General features: G+C 37.2%; 1 protein-coding gene across 2 annotated transcripts; it reads right to left on the reverse strand.

The window, feature by feature from the left end:
• Window positions 1-368: 368 nt before the first annotated feature.
• Window positions 369-8,766, reverse strand: LOC108625682 (zinc finger protein 624). Of its 2 annotated transcripts, XM_026814195.1 has the most exons (3): window positions 8,612-8,766; window positions 8,163-8,242; window positions 369-6,278 (listed from the first exon to the last, which is right to left on the reverse strand). In XM_026814195.1, the coding sequence occupies exons 2-3, from the start codon at window positions 8,235-8,237 to the stop codon at window positions 2,241-2,243; spliced, it is 4,113 nt and encodes a 1,370-aa protein (XP_026669996.1). In that variant the 5' UTR covers window positions 8,238-8,242; window positions 8,612-8,766; the 3' UTR covers window positions 369-2,240. The 2 variants fall into 2 exon arrangements, with proteins under 2 accessions (XP_026669996.1, XP_017881359.2); XM_018025870.2 differs by lacking the exon at window positions 8,163-8,242.
• Window positions 8,767-19,034: the final 10,268 nt, after the last annotated feature.

Raw genomic sequence — 19,034 nt, forward strand, 5'->3', positions numbered from 1 at the left:
GTAAATGATTTGAATAGAAATGCAAATGGGAAGACATAATCCAACAAATGCGAGGTTGAATCCGTGTGGTAAAATTTCTGATAAAAACGTAGCTTCAATCTTCTAATTAGCGTTGCTTGTACAAAGCCTTTCGAAGGAAAGCACGCTGTACAATGGCAGAAGATGAGTACACCCTATTTCAAGTCCCGTGTATATAGAAACATAATTTTAACGTCACGTTACATCTTTTAATTAACGCGTGTCGTACACACGTACGCGCACGCATACGTGCCCTCAGTGCGAGTGCGTTCACGCAGCAACAAAGCATGCAGTTTGCAGCGAATAAAGAACTCGTGCTCTTTTTTTTTCAGAAAAATAAAATTTATTTAAGGAAGGGTACAGAGTACAAGGGTATTTAAAAAATATAATTGTGTGCGGTATGAATTAATTACAATTTTTCGAGAACTATTTCATGTATCCGCTTCACGAATTTTTATAGAAAACGATAATTATGAAATAACCAGTAATATTCGTTCGTCACGTATTTCACTAAAAGCAATTAATTTTCAATAGCTCATATTTAACCAAGCCCTGTAATTATACACAGTTCGGTGTGAACTTTCGTTTCGGTGTTGAAATTTTGATACGCCAAATTTTATCTGTTTTGATTGCGGCGCGCGTTTATCGCGCCGGATTACGTATTCCCCTTCGATCATCGAAATGCGCTATTCGCATTACGAAGGTGATTGAAATATCAATTCACTGAACATTTAGAACAGTTAGTTTAGTTCTACAAAGCATCGTCCGTTTTCAGACAATTATCATTCAGTGTCATTAATCGATAGGTAAACTAGTGAGTGAATCATCGGCTAATGAAAATCAGAATCATGATTGCGCGAGGGTACAGTCATTTCCGTTATACTGACTGTGAAATTTCCTCGTATGTGAAACATTATTGTTTCACACGATATCGAATTTTATAAAATTTATAATCAAATAAAAAATCAATAATATATGAACTTGACAATTTCATTTTAAAAAGACTTACATACAATTTGTTATTATTAAGAGCAACGAAATGCAACTCTGAGGTATTTTCAACGTTACCGATCATGAAATGTCCTTTTTACATTTCACTAACGCAGTATGATTTTTATGATTGGCACGTTTGAATCTGCTCTATTTGAAACCCTGTTTTTAAATTATTTTAAATCCTAATTGTAAATTATTCCTAACACGCAAGCTAGTTATTATCATATAAATATGTACAACACAAACTTAAAAAGGATTATATACACTTACATGGTTCATTGTACAAGACATCAATACGCGTCAAAAAATAATTCATTAATATTGGAATGGAATATTCACATTACGATCTCCGACCCGTATGTCGTGACGATTTTCGTAGGTGCCGAGATTTTCAGCAGCTACACGCTGGCAATCCGATGCCGTAGTCCAGGCATGGGAAACTCATTTTTCCCCACACTAGTCGCTCTCCCCACTATTCGTAAATGTAGATACGCGCCCGTACATTACATAGCGTGAAGCATCCCCACCTTAGCTCGCGCTCGGGGCCGTGGCTCCCGAGAGCCACTTTTGCCCATGCCTGCCGTAGTCCAAAATGCGAGGTACAGGGGAAAAGCAGGAACAAGCCGGGTGCCTCAATGGGCCCGGTGATTTCAGCGAAACGAGTGGGCAAGAGTATGAGTTATATCACCTGCTGTTTAGGTTCATAATGAGAAGTAATCGGGAAATCGTAGCTCCTGAATAACAGCCGCGATTTCTCAGCACCTATGGACCTGAACAACAGGGAATTTGATCTGTGCTCTTGACCACTCGTTCCACAGAAATCACCGGGCCCACAGTGGCACTCAGCTTTTACCTGTTTTTCCTTATATCTCGCATTTGCGACTATGTATGGCACTGGATCGCTCGCGTTTAGCTACTGAAAATCACGGGTTTTATGGAAATCATCACATTTCGTCACGATTCACGGACGGAAATCGTAGATCACTCAGTCAAACAAAAATACGTAATTGTTTCAATGCAAGAAATGGTCAAGGCGACAGATGTGTGATTTGTTTTCAAGTTCTCTTTGTTTATTGCTGCAAACAATGTCGATATTTTTCACAGTTTCTTGATTTGAACAACTAACCAATCCAATTGCACAGTCAAGTAAAAATCAAAATGTTTGTTGCTCTGATTTATTCGAACGTCATGTGCATTAACTTAGATGTTAACTTCTATACATTCAATATTTAATTCAACATTTTCGCAAATTTCTTGACTCTTACTTTACCGACATTGCTAACAACTTGTGACGGATCAGTCGAGTCTGGTTCATAATTTTGCCAACCGATTTTTATTTTCTTAACATTTTTCTCAGGCGGACGCTCACTCTCCTTATCAGTCGCGTGAAATGCCTTAAAGTGATTCTTGAAACATTTCTTGTTTTGAAACATCTTCCCACATTTATCACAACATACATCCATGTTAATCTGCAGAGCTAACAACGTAGTCACTGCTGATGGCCACAGCTGTTTGCGACTTTTCCTGTGCATTCGTAAATCATGCGCCAGGAACTCCTTCGCAGTAGTATACCTAATGTCACATACCTTACACAGGTAATAAAAGGTCATTGAATCTTGAAATTCTTTACTGGCATCAACGTCATCAGAATGATTGTTAATAACATGCCAGTACAGAGCAGCAGCGCTATGAAATCTAACCGTACAATAGTTACACTTGTGAGAAGGAAACCGAGAAAATATGTAACCGCAAACTGAACACTTTAAATGACCACTATTCTTGAACCGCGATCTGTACGTCATCGCTTGGTTAATATTGAACTCCATTTTGCACTCGGGACACTTATATTCATTTTTTTCATCAGAACTGTCACTAGATGGGGCGATATTGTTCTGTGTTCGTTTTTCAGCAGCTTCGTACAAATGAGGCACCGGAAGCGAATTTTGGTTCAAGCCAAATGTCTCATATCGATGAAGATGCAACACGTGGATACGAACGTTCGCGGAATCTGTAAACCCCTCATTACATATCGGACAATAATCTGTGATCAAACTGTTGTCCGAAGTCGAGTGCTTCATCTTATGTTTTTCTAGAAAACACAATTTCGTAAACTTTCGTTGACAATGGCTACAGCTGTATGAACCTATGTCCGCATATTCCAACAGATGATTCTTCAAACTAACCGTGTCGTCGAATTTTGTCGCACAAGTTGTACACACATTGCCGTCATCTTTCTGAAGCTCACTGCTATTAAGTTCCTTAAAGAAGTTCATATTCAGCATGCTATTTCCTGTCAGTAGACCGATATTCCTCCCGTGAAAATGTTTCTCGTGACACTGTTTCGACATATTCGTCAACAACACCTCGTTGCAGCGATCACATTTCATAACGTTTTGGTCAGATTCGGTGTGATTCAGACAGTAATGTTTGGCGAGTAGAGCGAGAGTATAATACCTCCTATTGCACTTGTTACAAAAGAAGTCCCCACCATTGGAATACTCCATTTGGTGCATTCTCAGATCCTTCTCGTTAATAAAATACAAGTCACAAACGTTGCACCCATATGTTTTTACTGGTACTCGCGTTATATCCTCCGGGGTTGTGACAAATCTGTTTGTTTGTACCATGTAGGTATGGTCTTGCGTGACAGTGACATTAGTAGCATCCGAATGAGCGTGCAATTTATGTGCATGTAAATGAGATTCATAATTGAAACTTTCTTTGCAGACATTGCACTTGTGAATGCACAAATCTCGTTGGGTAGCGAGATAATGCTCCAATTGGATGTGGTGACGGAGTTGATACAGCCCTTGGAACGATTCTCTACAAACGGTACATTCGAAAGTTTGTTCCTTGTAGTAGTACATTTTATGGTCGATGAGTCGACTATGTGACTCAAACACTAACTTGCATATATTGCACATTGGGCTGTTCCTCGATCTAATTTTCATCGCGAATGTAGTATGAGCGGGGTGGATATGGTGTACGTGAATCCAAAATTTGTTCATGTTATGGAAACCTTGATTGCAAAATCTGCAAAAGCAAGTATAGTGTGCACTACCATTAATGCTATGACTGGAAAGCATGTGCAGTTGTAACAGATCTTTACTGGGAAACGCTGTGTTGCAAATATAGCAGTTTTCATTAGCCAGTCCAAAGTATAAGTCCTCGTGTTCGCACAAGTTTTGGGGCGTTTTGAATTTTTCTCCACAAACGAAACAAGGATACTTCCTCGTCCTGTTCAGTGCATCAATTTGGTTACCTGTCGCAGATGCAACACCTGAGCCTTTCCTTTTAGTCGCCCCTGTGGGTGAACGTATCGTGGATCTGGCAGAAATATCTGAACTTTCTGTTTCCGATGATTGTCCTTCGTTTTCAAGTAACGCTAAAGAATATGACTTTGCATCGAATGTTTGTACCTCTTCCGTTTCAGAATTTTCAGATCTTCCTGAAGCTGACGATGTAGCTATTTTAACGGAGTCTAGGTGTTCTTTATTCAATATGGTGTTTTCTCGACGACACACCTTTTCATGTTGCTCTAAACACGAATGCAGCCAAAATCGCTTGCGACAATCTTTACACTTGTGTCGCTTCTTAAACGCAATGCAATTTGCTTCAGCATTGATCGATCTAATCTTCTTCTTAAAATGTAGGACCATGTGACGTCTCAAGGTCGTGAGCGAATCGAAGTTCTTAAAACACACGCAACATTCTCTGCGCGGGAAAGGAATGTGCTGGCGCAGGTAATGATTTACTAGCCTGTCCATGGACATGTAGCGAGCAGAACAGATGCTAGATATGTAAATCGTATGGAATGTTTCCATGTGTTTACTCAGTTTGTTTTTCGTCGAAAACACTTTTTTACAACAATAGCATTTATACGTACCGGAGCATTTCGCTAAAGGGACATTCGAAAATACCGAACTAGTTACAAGCTCTCGAGAATCCACCTGAAGGGCACAGCTCTTATTCAACTTAATATTATTCCCTTCCAAATCAATTCGCTCCAATCGGACTACGCATTCTTTGCACTGTATTTCACTTATCCTTGGTTCTGATGCCTTCCTCTTGCGCGAGCCGTTTTTTCTTAGCGTTCGACAAGATTCTTGTGTTGTGTATCCATATATGTCTTCGAATAGCATCGATTCAAACATAAATAACGTAGAGTAAGAAGAAAATCTTGATGGCCTCAGATTGTACGATACTTTATGGGTATCGGTAGAACTCGCAGAATCAATAGGATCCGTAAATTCAGTTTGTGCTTCCTTCTTTGTCAAAGGTATCATAACTGTAGGATTTACTCCGCATGAGGGATCACTTCGCAAAAGCCGTGTATCCTGAGACACAGTCTGTGGTGTTCCGCATGTTTCATTTTTAAGATCCACATTAGTAGTAGAATTTTTCTCAATATCACCCACACTACTTTGAGCAACGCTGGGGACAACAGTTTTTTCTACTTTCGAGACTATGACGAAGTTGTCCATGCTACTCTGTTTCATCTTTTTCGGAGTTACGGTATTGTTACACATCTTCGGAGGCGAACCATGCAAAGCATTTAACTTCGGAGACATTTCAGACGGAACACTTAATATCTTCAGAGATGTTTTAGGTGGACTATCCAAACTCTTCAGAAATGTTTTAGGTGAACTCTTCGAGAATGAAGATGATTTGATCAACCTTTTCGTAGGCGTACATGGAGCAGTCAACAATTTTGAGAGCTCAGAGTTTGAAGTAACTAAACTTTTAGGTCTTTCACTTAAAATACTCAATTGTTCAGAGATACTATTATCAGAAGGTTCTAATTGTCCCTTACACACTATATTCATGGAATGTATGTCTCCGTGGACATGAAACAAATGACTCTGTAGACTCGTCTTGGATCTCGATTGAACATTGCAATGATTGCAACTATAGATCGCGAAATGAAGTTTTACACAACACGAACGTTCCAGGTGAGATTTCAATCCTTTTGTCGTACAAAACCTGGCATTGCAACAATTGCAAATATATTTACTCGTCCACACGGTTTTGTGTATTTGGAGTGCGTACTCGGACTTGAAATGGATCAAACAAATAGTGCAAAGAAATGAATTTTGTTCTACGACTTTTCTATTTGATTTCGTCCGTTGTCTGACTTTATAATCATCGATCGTACCACTAGACATAATTTTACTCGTTTCTGAACTAATAGATGACGTAGATTCATTAATATTACAGTTCTCCGATTCGATATATTCTTCCGTCTCTGTTATTTCGTTGCGGAAAGGCTGAAAACAAATGCAACACCCGAAGGAATAAGATATTTTTCGAGAATTCTATTCATCAATGGGAACACACAATTAAACAAGGGATGCGATGAGACATGAGTATGAGTAAATATGTAATATAAGAACGAAAATAATAATTTCTAAGAAAATTGGAGGATATTAGTTCAATCAAATGAATAAATTATCACCAAATATAAATACAGTCATATTAATCGATTTACAAAAAAGAAGTTTGATTCCATCGGCACAATGATCTGAAATTTTGAGGAATTGTGAGCGAGAAAAGATCGTAGAGAATTTCGAATATAAACTTTCAGCTGCTGATATTTATTATAACGATAGGAGCTATATCAGTTTTACAACACTGATCTCTATAGAACATTAGATAACGGATGTGTACTAATAATAATGGCCCGAATTAAAATAGCTGCAGTTATCTTTATTATGGCCTCTTAGGCGTTTTTCTAGTAAATTTCAAATATTATGAATATGCAACAATAACTCAGATAGACTTTCATGATCGTCATGAAATGTATGAATTAATTTATTAAAAACCAGAAATGATGAGCAGTAAAGTCCATTTGAATGAATATGTTAACATCAAAATGTACATAGATTTCATATCATATCATGAGTTGTCCTTACCATGCAATGTACCAATATTTTTTTAATATTTTTCATCACTGTTACATTAATATCAATTTTCTCAATATATGTTGTTAATTTGGTGTAAAATTATGAAGGTAATTTGTAATCATTTATAGCATCATTTTGTCATACAATATTTGGTAGTCGGAAATTTGCTATAAATTGTCTATCTGGGATCACACAATGTTATTTGCAGATTAAGCAAACCTAATGCTATATAAATCAATACCATACAGTTAATAGCTACAAAGTACTTCATTTTACAACCCACTAACGAAAAATCTATCATGACAATTCCTCGATTGTTACATTGCACATGGAAGGATTCGCAGAATACGGAACTAACTACAGAAGATATATTATTGGTACCAAATTGGTTTCTTACTAATCCAAAACTAATCAATGCAATATATTTACAAGACAAACTTTCGCACTGCACATAAAATTATTTATCATAGAATTATAACGGATGTAAAACAATGTGAATTTATTACGTGCTTCATAATAAGACTAAAGCAAGAAGGACGCATTCCGGAATGTAGTAGAGATAAGGAAAGTCGAATGACAGATAACATGCAAGGTTCTGCAATCGGGCCGATTGGCCCGTTTCCTTTAGAATAAAAAAGATGATACAACAGATACCTTTACGCTAATCGCTTGCTCAGCATAGCAACATTATATATAAATAAATTTAGAACGTAAAATTGACATATTTCATATTTTATAAATTTGATACATAACAGACAAGAAACGAAAGTAAACGCAATTTTAATAATAAAAGACGTCAATTGACATGTCCTATGCTTCAAAATTTTATATATATCACCTATTCCATTCTATCTCGCGGTAATTTAACGGAAAAATGTTTCGGGAAAAAGTTAATTAGTTGTCAATAATCCACGGCTAGCATTATTAGGAATTTGAAAAAATATTAATTTCAATGGAATATATATATATGGAATCTAGATATATATCACTTATGTTTGATAACAGAAGAGGCTAAATGTATGAAAAAAAATGAAGTGCATAAAAGAAATGTTGAAATTTATACATACGTTAGGTTAGGTGACATTAGTTTCTGTGTTTATGTGCTTCAAACGTTAGAAATGGAATTATATATGCTTTCCATGATATTAAAATAATTTGAAAAAAAATTTATGCACCCAATAAATACATTATATACTGCATGCAAGTAAGCGAGCATGAAACCTTTACAAAGCTTAATAAAATACTCACATCTGGGCCTCTTTCCAACTTGATACTTGCGAATACTGCCTGAACAGAACGTTCATATACCAAAGCACGAGCCATTGTCCCTATAAAATTAGTTTTATATCTAAAGTAATTGCGTAATTACAGTCTGTAACCAAGAAGCAGAAGATACTAATCATGCATTTGCAAGTTATAAATTAATCTACTAATGATTAAAATATTTGAATAATTTTGAAGTAGATATGTTAAATTATATTTGATTATTTATAAGCACGTGTTATACAAAATAATTATAATTATTTGAATGTTCAAATCAATACAAATAATAGACCAATTAAAGGAAAAGAGGTATGTAAGTGGTAGTACATATATATAGATAATTGCATTGTTTTAGGTTAAAAGAGTACAGGCAAAGGATTTCTGGAATATCTTATTACTGATATGTAAAAACGCTTATTGCATTTACTACTTACTATTCTATCGATGTGTGATTTACATTTCCTACTAATTATAAAGTTGCGAAGGCGACATAAAGCAAAAACTCACGACACATCACAGGCGTCACAAGCGAACTGAGTACACACCATACGTACGATCAAGATGGCGGATTTCACGAACGGATACCGACTACCGGTTATTAGTGCCAGCATCGACTTTCAGCAAAGTTCAGACTGTTCCATTAATGTCGTCGCGGTCATAATCACGGTCATCAATGGTGAGTAAAGAATAAGTGAATTATTTATTTTATGCGCGTCTTGAATCTTAAATGTAATTAAATGTCGTCACCTATGTTTCCAATTTACAAAACGTTTGCGATAGGAGGACGATTGAACAGGGAACAGTAGCCTTATGACCCTTTTATTAGAAACGTCACAGCCTACTGTAATACCTAGTCTTTAATTCGTATTAGAGTTGGCTGTGGTTGCACTGTACGAAAGACAGATTCCTATGGTGTTGCCATTTTATTCTCAGCATGTTTAGGTATTAAAGTAAGTTGTAGAAACGTGCTCGAGCATGGATCTACTGGACGTACCATTGAGGTGGTAAGGCGCGTCGAAATACGGAAGGAGGGGTGCAGATCATGGGCGCATGCGTTTCAATTGCTGATCAAGTTTAGTGCACCCTAGTGCACCCAGTTGAAAATGCGTATTATAGACAAATATGCGCACAGCCTACTTTAGTATCTAGCCAGAGAATAAAATGGTAACACCGCGGGAGTCCGGATTTCTTGTAGTGCGACTCTCCGTGCGACCACAGTCGGCTGTGATTGCACTACACAAAAACCGGACTCCCGCAGTGTTGTCATTGTATTCTCAACATAGTTAGGTATTAACGTATGCTGTGATATGCGAATGTTCACATGATCATATAAACAAGGGGCAAGCACAAAGCATGAACCGTGTGTATTGTAATCATGGACCTAAAGGATGGAGCAGCAAGGCGGTAAGGGGTGCCGAAATATACAAGGGTGCAAAGCATGGGCGCATGCGCTCATATTGTGGTGCACCCTACAAGTTCCAGCTATTTTCAGTGCAGTCTACAGTTGAAAATACTTATTATAGATAGATATGCACATACTGACATGACCATGCAGAAAACTCTTTGCTCTAAAACTCTAAACTTTTATCTACACCCTATAAGTTAGGAAATAAAGGACTGTTCAGGCTTGTTACTACGGACACCCGTATGTCCACAGATGTACTTCCTGAAACTGGCCAAGTTTCATAAGTAATTAAAACCGCTTAACACGATTTCGCCTCACTTTCTGATACCGCAGAGAAAAGTGTTTTTAAAGGGAAGTACTGCAATCACGGTACAACCATGATTTCCTCCAACTTTTAATTGCCCCATTAGAATACTATCTTGCCAGTTATATTATACCATGCATTTATTATAAGCTATCTTCTTGCATTTGTAAAGTGACCTTTGTTATCCATAGAATGGGCATTCTTTTAGCACACTAGTACTTCATGTCATCATTTCTATCACGTGTTCAGAAGGTTCCACTTCCTCTTTGCAAATACAATTTCGAAATGAAAACAAAAAATAAATTTATTGTCAACCTCACATAGGTTGACTCCTCAATATCGACTCAAGTAATAGTGCTATTTCTTTTTTTCGACTTATTTTTACAAGTAGCATCACTTCCTGTTTGATTGTACCAGCCGATCGGCCACACCCTGCATCGAATACTGCCTGAACAGAACGTTCATATACCAAAGCACGAGCCATTGTCCCTATAAAATTAGTTTTATATCTAAAGTAATTGCGTAATTACAGTCTGTAACCAAGAAGCAGAAGATACTAATCATGCATTTGCAAGTTATAAATTAATCTACTAATGATTAAAATATTTGAATAATTTTGAAGTAGATATGTTAAATTATATTTGATTATTTATAAGCACGTGTTATACAAAATAAGTATAATTATTTGAATGTTCAAATCAATACAAATAATAGACCAATTAAAGGAAAAGAGGTATGTAAGTGGTAGTACATATATATAGATAATTGCATTGTTTTAGGTTAAAAGAGTACAGGCAAAGGATTTCTGGAATATCTTATTACTGATATGTAAAAACGCTTATTGCATTTACTACTTACTATTCTATCGATGTGTGATTTACATTTCCTACTAATTATAAAGTTGCGAAGGCGACATAAAGCAAAAACTCACGACACATCACAGGCGTCACAAGCGAACTGAGTACACACCATACGTACGATCAAGATGGCGGATTTCACGAACGGATACCGACTACCGGTTATTAGTGCCAGCATCGACTTTCAGCAAAGTTCAGACTGTTCCATTAATGTCGTCGCGGTCATAATCACGGTCATCAATGGTGAGTAAAGAATAAGTGAATTATTTATTTTATGCGCGTCTTGAATCTTAAATGTAATTAAATGTCGTCACCTATGTTTCCAATTTACAAAACGTTTGCGATAGGAGGACGATTGAACAGGGAACAGTAGCCTTATGACCCTTTTATTAGAAACGTCACAGCCTACTGTAATACCTAGTCTTTAATTCGTATTAGAGTTGGCTGTGGTTGCACTGTACGAAAGACAGATTCCTATGGTGTTGCCATTTTATTCTCAGCATGTTTAGGTATTAAAGTAAGTTGTAGAAACGTGCTCGAGCATGGATCTACTGGACGTACCATTGAGGTGGTAAGGCGCGTCGAAATACGGAAGGAGGGGTGCAGATCATGGGCGCATGCGTTTCAATTGCTGATCAAGTTTAGTGCACCCTAGTGCACCCAGTTGAAAATGCGTATTATAGACAAATATGCGCACAGCCTACTTTAGTATCTAGCCAGAGAATAAAATGGTAACACCGCGGGAGTCCGGATTTCTTGTAGTGCGACTCTCCGTGCGACCACAGTCGGCTGTGATTGCACTACACAAAAACCGGACTCCCGCAGTGTTGTCATTGTATTCTCAACATAGTTAGGTATTAACGTATGCTGTGATATGCGAATGTTCACATGATCATATAAACAAGGGGCAAGCACAAAGCATGAACCGTGTGTATTGTAATCATGGACCTAAAGGATGGAGCAGCAAGGCGGTAAGGGGTGCCGAAATATACAAGGGTGCAAAGCATGGGCGCATGCGCTCATATTGTGGTGCACCCTACAAGTTCCAGCTATTTTCAGTGCAGTCTACAGTTGAAAATACTTATTATAGATAGATATGCACATACTGACATGACCATGCAGAAAACTCTTTGCTCTAAAACTCTAAACTTTTATCTACACCCTATAAGTTAGGAAATAAAGGACTGTTCAGGCTTGTTACTACGGACACCCGTATGTCCACAGATGTACTTCCTGAAACTGGCCAAGTTTCATAAGTAATTAAAACCGCTTAACACGATTTCGCCTCACTTTCTGATACCGCAGAGAAAAGTGTTTTTAAAGGGAAGTACTGCAATCACGGTACAACCATGATTTCCTCCAACTTTTAATTGCCCCATTAGAATACTATCTTGCCAGTTATATTATACCATGCATTTATTATAAGCTATCTTCTTGCATTTGTAAAGTGACCTTTGTTATCCATAGAATGGGCATTCTTTTAGCACACTAGTACTTCATGTCATCATTTCTATCACGTGTTCAGAAGGTTCCACTTCCTCTTTGCAAATACAATTTCGAAATGAAAACAAAAAATAAATTTATTGTCAACCTCACATAGGTTGACTCCTCAATATCGACTCAAGTAATAGTGCTATTTCTTTTTTTCGACTTATTTTTACAAGTAGCATCACTTCCTGTTTGATTGTACCAGCCGATCGGCCACACCCTGCACATCGATCTATTATGTATGTATATATGCAATTTGGTAGAGCTTGAAAACCATTGTGGAAGAGAAACGATCGAAGTTACATATAATTCGTTACTGGAACAATAGTTTCGATCTACAATAGAGCAGTGATCCCTTAAACGTAAGATTAACGTTGGTAACATACGAGAGGAAGAAAAGAGAAGGGAATAAGATGAATGGGGGATAATACCGATACTGATAGGGTAGTTATGTCATAGGTAAAGCGATGTCCTACGAAAGTTATGCCATTAAGATGGATTCGCGTCTTATGAGACTAAGCCGAAGTCTGAGACTAAGTCTTTGGCAAACCTTCGACTTGTTCGAAAGTCAGATACCATCGGGACTAACTGACGTAAAGCGTATAACATCAGCTTCTTCCTTTCTCGAAAAAATTAATATCCTCCCGATAACAGTGTGCCGGATATTCAATCTCAGTTCACAGAGGGAAAGAAGTTCAGGGTTTGAATATAAGAATACGGAAATCGAAGTTCGTTTTAGTATGTAGTGCATCTCACAAATCGAAGACACTTTATGACAGTGATAACTATGCTTTTCATTACAATATAGATTAAACTATTACTTATACCAGGCATGTACACAGAACCATTTCGATTGTTTATCCGGAAAATCACCTATTCTAACAAGTTTATCTTACAATTAGGCCGGATGATTGATATTCTACTGTATATAAATTATTCCATTGTACGTATTTAATCAACCATTACTTAATATGAATCTGCAGTAGTTAAAATGTAACCAAATGAATGAATGGCTTGGTTCGCACTTTTAACTCACGTTGCTGAATCTTTTACTAAAAGGCAAGGGCAAAGAAAGGGTTCCGAGTCCCGAGTACCCCGGACGCAAAATTATAATCGTCTTCGAATGTACACATTGCACACGCTTTCCATGATCGCGGTTGACAGTATAATAATTTCTGCTCGCGTTCCAATTTCTATTCACTAGCTTCTGATCACATATAAAATGATTGAGAATGGTCAGTAAGTAGAAATTGTCACGTGAACAGAAATTGGGACATTTATTATACACACGAGTTAGCTGCTGAAGCAGTCTTATAACTACGTCTCTGTCCCTGGTAGTTTGACCACGCCATCAAATACAACGCTATTCAATGGGTTTATTAAAGTTTACGTCGAAATACAGTAGCCTCCAAATATGTCATGGTCACCAGATTTCTTAGAATCTCTCGTCATATGAGTGTAAAACATTGTTAAAAGTAAGCAGTAGATGCAAGCAAGACGATAATACAGAGATAACGGCAGATAGAAATGGCGAGAGCGGTTCTATCCTTAAAATAGTGGTTTCGACATGCCTGATTTATACTGCAGTTATTTATCATCGGACTCTTACCGCCAAGTGGAATCATAATACTCACCGTGGAGAGATTACTCGATGGAGGCTAAGAAGCGACCACCCACGCCCCGGTCATCATCGATGCCACAGCAGGAGCAGCCTGCGGTAACTCTGCGCTTATTAAGCTCACCAGAATCTCAACTCGAAGCGATACCTAAAATCGCGCTCTGCGTTGCCAGTAACTGACAAGCACTAGTAGGAACTCTGCTAGTTCTGCTACCACCCTATTTTTAATACCCCTTATCGCACCTACCGACTAAGGCCAATTTATCGATATTGAAAGATGCACTCGCGGTAAATGACGGTGTAGTAAGTTGACGCTAGAACTATCGACTTGTTTTTATATATGCATTTCTTCATTATAAGTCAGTCATTTGTATTGGTTTAGGAATTCTAGTGTTAACTCGATGACAATTACATAAATTAAATGGTAGATAGTTCGGTTATTGTCGTACGTCATAGGCTATCGATTCTTTCATATCGCATGGCAGATAGTAGTAATGCATAATCTGTAGACAGCGGATTTTATGCATTTATGAAATAATTGAATGTATTGCAAGTATAAACGTCGTAGGTGATGGATGAAAGTATACAAAATATAAAAAACGAATGCATATTGTATTACTTAAAGGAGAAAGCCATAAATTTTACTTTGCATAAAAATCCAATAATCTAGGTATCCATAAAAAGTGTAACAGAACAGGTAGTAACACGAAACTGCGGTAAATATCAGTTATTTGGATTACTTTATAAAATGCCACTTATGTTAATAATAATTGAATAATATACTCAATATAAACGGAAAATCGTTTTTAATAATGATTGGAATCATTTAACAACTATCAAAGCATGTTCAAACTGGCCAAGAACGTTTAAAATGAATTTAGGAGAATTTACGAGTTTATAATACAGTATTCAATATTGAATATTGGAACATCTGACTGTACTTAAATTTTATTTGTACTGAGCGTTTTCGAAAGTGTGGAGTAGATTCAGTACACTAAAACAAGAAAATAAATTCATGAAATAGAGTGAAATATGGAAAACACTGTCCTATTTCGAGACCTGTTTCCTATGTATTTCTATATTTAGGAAGCTAATTTTGTAAGCGATTAGGGAAGAAAAGGGTAATCAGTGAAACTTCAAAAGAAACACGATGCTACGTGAAAGTGCTTTATTCCTTTCGGAGATCGTTCATCGCAGACATCGGCGTCGGGAATGCCGCTCTCATTCTTTTTTTTTTTTTCATCTTTTCATATATGTGTACATATTTGTATAAATATACATACACGCATGTACGGATTTCATATGTGTACGTATATATTATATTATTTATGTACGTACGTATGTATGCGTATATACATACATATATACTCTAATAAGCGATCCTAATTATCGAGTAAATTACCGTCTGATATTAAAAAATACGCATGTATATGTACATGTACAATTACAACACACGCCAGGACGGCAGGAATCCTGGTCCAGTGAGACCTTAATAATGATTTTAAAACGAAGGTTGAATGTACAGTATACACATTTACACTTATCGTTTCAGCAACAACAATTTTTTTTATTGTACGTAGATTGCAAAAATTAAATAAATAATGACAGTGGTACATCGCGTTATTGGACGGAAAGGCCCAAAACACTGCGCAGAGGTGTGAGAGGAAATTATAGGTTTAAATTCGGTCGAGTGCGATTGCTTCTTCGTCTCTCTCTTGCTATTCAATTCACTCTTACTCTCCATCTCTCTCTCTCTCTTTCTCTCTCTCTCTCATGCAATCTCGTTTTTACATCACTCGCACACTCGCTCACTCTTCACTCTACTTTCGTACGCTCGTTTCTCTGCCAATTCACTCACAACAGCTTTTTATCCTCGCACTCTTTTTCTCTCTTTACTTCGCGTTCATTCTTTTCATTTATCTTCCTTGCATCCTTCCGTTCTCACACGTACGTACATTCGATCTTTTTCATACTTACATCATTTCGCTCTTTCTCTTAGGTCTGTTCCTCGTTTTCACATTCTCACACTTCCTGTCTCCCTTTCAATCATTCGCTTTCTCAGTTTAAATGCGGTCCGCATTGCGAAAAACACAAATGGAGAGAGTCAAGTCTCGAGTATGAGAAATATTCACTGAAAAAGGTCAGAAACAGATTTTCCTCGTCGGTTTTTATAAAAAATCTATTTTAAAGCATGCCCGGTAACACCAGACAAACAGCGTCGTTTTCCGTCTCTCTGTTTTCCATTTAAATGCATCCGTATAATTTTTTTGTTCATTTCGAGATGCTCCTACGTAATAATGATGGTTTGGTTTTTCTCGTCTTGCTCATTTCTTTTTTATATTACAATAATTAACATCGTCACATACAGACTTATACACTAACGATATGACTACAGCTCCAAACCAGCAGAGCGTTCACCGATGAAGAAGTGAGAATAATTATTTACGCGTCTTTTTCGTTATTCTCCTTTTCGTTTACTTCTCGCCACCGTTCGCTCCCGTTTCGTTTTTATTTCTTCTTCTTCCTCTTTATTATTATTTTTTTTTTTTATTTCTTGGAGGGAAGGTTTCCTTGTCTTCACTTACATTCCCGAATTGATAAAGTTCGATATGCCAATTTCTATATAAAACGTTACAAAGTTATTTTGTGAGCGTTGCCATGTGGCGTTTTCAATTTTATATCTATACGCGAAAGCCCGAGAAAATATTTTTGCAAACATTTCGCCGTTGCCTTTCTCGGACCTCCTTTACGAAGTTCTTCAAACGTTCTCCCGAACTCCTTTTTGCTCTCGCACACTCGCTCGCATTTCTTTCATCCCTCTGCCCTCGCTCGCGACTTCTTTTTTACCATTACAAACGCCGGTCAACCCCTCTCAAGAAAGGAAACGCGACATTCGCATCGATCGGTCCAACTTTCTGCGATCTGTCATCAATTAAAAGTAAAGTTAATGAATCTTCTGGTTTCCCAGTTTCCAGTAACATTAGAAAGACAAATGAAAGTTAGATCGTTCTAGTACAAATAAAAATTAAATTTTCCAATATGTATAGTAGAAAGTATCTATATACGTATTTTATCAAACTAAGATTACTCGCGAAGATATGAACCGATCAGTTGCGTCTCCTTCCTCTTTTTTTCTTTTCAAGAAGAAGAAATTTTTCGATGATCTCGAATACGATTCGGCAATGCCAATAAGGAAAATATTTTTTAAGGGATCTCGTTGACGGGCGCGTTACGACTAGAGTTTACATATATACGTAACAAAATATTTCTCGCCTGCTCGTCTCTTCATCGAAAATTATAGTTCGTTTGCTGCCCTCCCTCCCGCCTCGTGTTTTTTTTTTTTTACACACCTCCGACCCTTTCAACTCGCATATGTATATATCGTCAATCGGCGCGATTTTTTCTTCGTTTCATTCTCGTTTCTCTTCCTGTTTCTGTGTAATGCGCGAACTGTGCCGACTCGATTGTACGAAGGCATCGTGTAGGGAACTATTTTGAGATATATAATATTAATTATGCGTACTATATACGTAGCTTTCTTATTTCTGCTTTAAAATGATGTTCACCTGCATTCCTTTCGTTCTCTTCGCTCTCGTCTTTTAATGAACGATAAACCGACCGATAGATACATATTTCGTTTTGTTTTAAGTAACGTCCTCAAGTACATCAGCTGACACGGGTGGAGCACTCGTTTATATATTTTCTGTTATTACTTTTTTTGTTCTTTTTAGTTTTTATTTCCTCGTCTATAATCTTCTCTCGTTATCTCGTTTCTTTTATTATTATTATTATTATTATTATTATTATTTCTTTTACTTCTTACTTTTCGTTTTAAACACTAGATTTGTGGGGATTCCGGCACAAACAAGGAATGTCGTAGTACATTATATCAACATTTAATAAAATATCTGAAACATTAACAAATAGACTATATGAGTACTACATGACTGCCCTTAATAATGTTTATAGCTAATCGATAAGTAGTAATCATTTGTTGGTTTGTTTCTCTCCTATCTTTTGTTTCTCTTCCCCCTTTCAACTGATGGCATTTTTTTTTCAAATAGGCAGGTGGGCATAGTTAAATTCTGTGTAACACTGAGTTCCTGCGTTCTCTCGTTCATCGTGCTCTGACATTTTCTCTTTATAAATAAATGCATCGTCTTGACATTTTTCATCTCGAGCACCATATTTTATTTCTGTTCTTCTCGCGGTCTTCGATTAAATTTACTTTTTCCACACGTTGTTGTCTCCCTCTTATTTTTCTGTCACGCATCTCCTCGTTGCAGTATTTATTCATTCTTCCATTATCTTCCCGAGAAAACCCAATTAGTATTTTTTTTTTTACTTTCAGTGACAAACGGGCTCCCATCTACTACGTTAGAAACTTCTATTTGCAACGACGATGGGCTGTCCAGTGAACGCGATTACGTTGATAAGAAAAATTCAAAAGAAGACAAATATTTCTTTCATGCGAAACCAATGAAAACGTAATTATGAGAAAACTTGGACAATGGCGACGTCAATCATTTAATGAATGTGGCAAGCTTTCTGTCCAATTTTTGAGAAACGGAAAGAATTGTGCTTTGATCTCGTAATCGCGCGTAGCGGTCAGCCACGGGGAAATAAGTGCCTCATTTTCACCTATATACTCCGTAATCGCTATGTCTGTATACATACGTATATTTATATTTATATATATATTTGTTTTTTTATTCAAAATGTTATATCTCGTTTAGAGGAAAGGCGACGCGCGTCGCCTCACTTACTTTGTGTTTTTTTTTTTGTTAATTTTCTTTTTACGCTTCTTTTAATGCCTACAAATGCATCGTTTTCACTTATATTTCTTCCGACATCGTGGACATACAACGTAAATAGCCTAGATCATCGTACAAATAAGTTGATCGATATTTAATCGTTGCCCTGAGTGCCTTGGTACCCGGCTTGCGAACGGAACTCGATTTCCGTGCCTCGATAAAGTACGCTCATCATCTCTTTCCTTCTCTCGAGCCCTCAAGTATTCCGTTTGCTCTCTCATTTGTATAAAGCACCACGCTCAACGTTTTCGTCTTCTCCTGTTCATCGCTTTAGAAGCAGCTAAAGGAAAGTATGTGAAGCGTCACGAAGCGAAGTCGATCGTCCGCCGATCTCGCGCAATCTTTATCGAGTAAGCTTTCTTTGATTCGAG

Source organism: Ceratina calcarata, unplaced genomic scaffold (assembly GCF_001652005.2).
Source record: "Ceratina calcarata isolate Rehan_Ccalc_2016 unplaced genomic scaffold, ASM165200v1 scaffold369.2, whole genome shotgun sequence".
Taxonomy (NCBI): Eukaryota; Metazoa; Arthropoda; class Insecta; order Hymenoptera; family Apidae; genus Ceratina; species Ceratina calcarata.

Excerpts from the sequence above, each read along its gene's own strand:
- LOC108625682 (XM_026814195.1), bottom strand. The coding sequence starts at position 8,237 with ATGGCTCGTGCTTTGGTATATGAACGTTCTGTTCAGGCAGTATTCGCA. Across the intron at positions 6,279-8,162 it reads AGTTGGAAAGAGGCCCAGAT|CCTTTCCGCAACGAAATAAC; the intron begins GTGAGTATTTTA and ends ATTTGTTTTCAG.